The 3,393-nt window shown below is 44.7% G+C and overlaps 1 protein-coding gene across 1 annotated transcript; it reads right to left on the bottom strand.

The window, feature by feature from the left end:
- Positions 1–812: 812 nt before the first annotated feature.
- LOC146619982 (uncharacterized) lies at positions 813–2,558 on the bottom strand. The gene is made up of 2 exons (XM_085369910.1): positions 2,217–2,558; positions 813–1,326 (listed from the first exon to the last, which is right to left on the bottom strand). Exons 1-2 carry the CDS (start codon positions 2,474–2,476, stop codon positions 1,056–1,058), a joined length of 531 nt encoding a protein of 176 aa, XP_085226036.1. The 5' UTR covers positions 2,477–2,558; the 3' UTR covers positions 813–1,055.
- Positions 2,559–3,393: the final 835 nt, after the last annotated feature.

Below are 3,393 nucleotides of genomic sequence, written 5' to 3'. Positions count from 1 at the left end.
GTCTCTGGTTTTCCCCCCAGGACTACCCCCGGACCACCAACGTTTGAGCCTCCTCCTGCCTTTCCTGCTCGCCTTCACCAGCCTCGTTCACAGGATGGACCTTCCTCTGCCTGTTCTCTCCCTCCCAGGTTCAGTCGTGCGGGTCGTTTGCTTAGACCCAGGGTCCTGGACTGAATGGAGACCTGACTGTGTGTTCAAGGGGGGGTATGTGTGGCGGACCACCAGGTGGCTCCACTCACACACAAGTTGAAGGGAAGTGTGGGGGTGGAGATTTTGGCGCTGACTATATGTGAAGTTCTGTCAGTTAATAAAGTTGTTGGAGTGAGACACTGAGACCTCTCCTGTCGTTGTTACATACCTCCACACTGTTGTTGTTTTTGTTTTTTTCAATGTTGAAATTAAAATCTAGTAGCAGCCTTCTCATTTCTTTGTGTTTTGTGCTGTTTTACAGGCCCACAGAGGAGGACGGCTCCAAGGCAGATGAGGGACGGGTCCCAGGACGGTCCATCGGCGGTGGAGCTGGCCATCCTGGAGTCCCTGAAGAGGCCACACCAGTCTCCAATGGAGCATTTCCTCCTCAGCCTTGTTCCTGCTCTGGAGAGCAGCTGGTCCTTTTTATTCCTGTCTCTCTGTAAATTCTTATATTTTATATATTTATGTTTAATGTTTTTCTGTTTGAGACTTTTAATATTATTTCAAATAAATGTTTATAATGACTAATGTCTCAGTTCTACTACACAGCAAATGTTGGCACACGACTTGACACATGTAGAATTTATTTCATATTATACTAATGACAAAATATACTGATACAGTGGGATGCAGAAGTTTGGGCAACCTTGTTAATAGACATTATTTTCCTGTATAAATCGTTGGTTGTTACAATAAAAAATGTCAGTTAAATATCATACAGGAGACACACACAGTGATATTTGAGAAGTGAAAAGAAGTTTACTGGATTTACAGAAAGTGTGCAATAATTGTTTAAACAAAATCAAGCAGGTGCATCAATTTGGGCACCACAAAAAAGAAATGAAATGAATATTTAGTGTATATCAATGTGTGTGTCTCCTATATGATATATGGGGTGCCTTTGTCTGGATGTGCTTCCCATCCAGAGCTGCACAGCACAGAGGAAAGTTCCAGCGCTCCTGGAATCCCTCTGTGATGGAGCGCCAGTCTCCAGGTGAAGGCACAGCCATGAAGTCGTCCACTAGACAGTCCCAGATGGACGTCGCTGCCTTGGGGGTGATCTGGCTCACCGTGGACACACCGACTCTGAAACTGAACGCGATGGTCCTGAAGGAGTCCCCGGTGACAAGGAACCTGGACAAAATTGTTCAAAATCAGTATTATGTGTACTGCAGTTACAAAATACATTATTCAAATTCCAAAATACTTTTGTGATGTCAGATTTAAATCACAAAACATGAATCTTACATAAAACCTTTTGTAATTATAAGGATAATTACAAAATGTATATTAGATAATATCTAAAACAGTTGTGTTTTGTTTTAACTTTAACATATCATAATTTGATTGGTAGCAACTTTCACAACTACAGTGAGCCAATCACTCATAATTCCTAAACATGTCAATCAGGTAGGAATGAAGTAAGACATTAATAGAAATAAAGAGTTGTATGTTGACATGTAGCCCTTTCCTTGCTTAAATCATTAATATTTTTGAAAAATTAATCTGTGATAAGACATAGCTTATCAAGATAGAACCATGTAACTAGAGATGAACCAAACTGTTCACAGTTTTATCTAACTCTGTTTTAATAAAGGCTGTGACCCCTGCTATAGAGTCTGACAGCTGCAGGGATTATATACAAATATTCAACTATCCCAGAATTAAACCAGGTCTAAATAAAAAGGAGTGAGTATCACTACAAAGGTTAACTCAGTGGTCCTAATGCTACAGTTTGATATCAGCAAACACCGAGCGCATACATTGATGTGACACCACAGCCATGCTATCATTCAAACACTGATAACAGCATAAATCGAATTAAATCGGGACTTGATGAGACCTTCTGAGTATCACTAGAAATATTATAAAGAGTCGTCTCTGTACCACAGTTTGCTTTCAGTAAACACCGACAGCATTCACTGTTAGCATAGCACATCCATGTTAGCAGTGTATAACTGGATGGATTAGCATATTAGCACAGATATCAATAAAGGACTACCGTATTAAATAGTTTTACTAACCTCAGGCAGACGGACAGGCGCTCTGCAGGTGGGATTGAGCGTCTGTAGTTGGTGTCTAGGCGGGCAATGCTGGGACCGACGAGGGAAAGCAGGTCCTCAAACTGGCCGACGGTGATAGCGCTGGAATCGGCCGTCATCCAGGCGCAGCTCCTGGAGCAAGTGGTGAAACTCACCAAACTGCTCATGCCTCTGGAGGACCTGATGGACCCAGGTACGGCGAGGACGTCTTTTACGCTGCTGCTCTGCTCTCCACAGTACATAGAGAAGGGAGACTCTCTCTTCAAGCGCTAGCTCGATAGCTGCCATCTTGCAAAGATACCGGTCTGGCACAACTCCCTCCCACATTCCTCCCACATTTCCGGTTCACGCGCGTTGAGACGCGAATGTACACGCGTCAAATTAGGGGCGTTTGGGGCGTTTTATTCGCGTCCATCGCGTTCGGTGTGAACACACTTAAAGTCAGCAAAGAGGCACAGAAAAGAAGACCAGACACCAGCGAGGGAGGACAGACGCAACAACATTGTCATCCCCTATGTAGCCGGTGTATCAGAGAAACTCAGGAGAGTTTTCTCCAAGCACGACATCCCAGTGTATTTCAGACCCAGCAACACGCTCAGACAAAAACTGGTTCACCCGAAAGACAAAACGCCAAAACACAAACTTAACAATGTGGTGTATGCTGTACAGTGCAGCGAGGAATGCTCAGACCTCTACATTGGAGAGACCAAACAGCCACTTCACAAGCGCATGGCACAACACAGAAGAGCCACCTCCACAGGACAAGACTCAGCAGTCCATCTGCATCTTAAGGATAAAGGACACTCTTTCGAGGATGCCAATGTTCACATTTTGGACAGAGAGGACAGATGGTTTGAAAGAGGAGTGAAAGAAGCCATCTATGTCCACTGTGAGCGACCATCTTTGAACAGAGGCGGGGGTTTACGACACCAACTCTCTGCCATCTATAATCCAGTTTTGAGATCCCTTCCCAGACGACTTAACGCCCACTCACATCCTGGGCCATCTGACCTCAGGAATTCGCATGATAAGGTGGGGCCAGGTTTCACAATGAACACACCCGAAACTCTGGCTGATTGGGACCCACACCCAGTTTCACACCTTGGCTCAGGCGATTAGAGGAGCATCAGGGGGTGCTTTTGTCCCTCTGTGGGGGGAA

Source organism: Diplotaxodon limnothrissa, linkage group LG13, assembly GCF_057381915.1.
Source record: "Diplotaxodon limnothrissa isolate DT_005_m linkage group LG13, D_limnothrissa_male_GT1.1, whole genome shotgun sequence".
Taxonomy (NCBI): domain Eukaryota; kingdom Metazoa; phylum Chordata; class Actinopteri; order Cichliformes; family Cichlidae; genus Diplotaxodon; species Diplotaxodon limnothrissa.
This window is presented reverse-complemented; position numbering and strand designations above follow the sequence as displayed.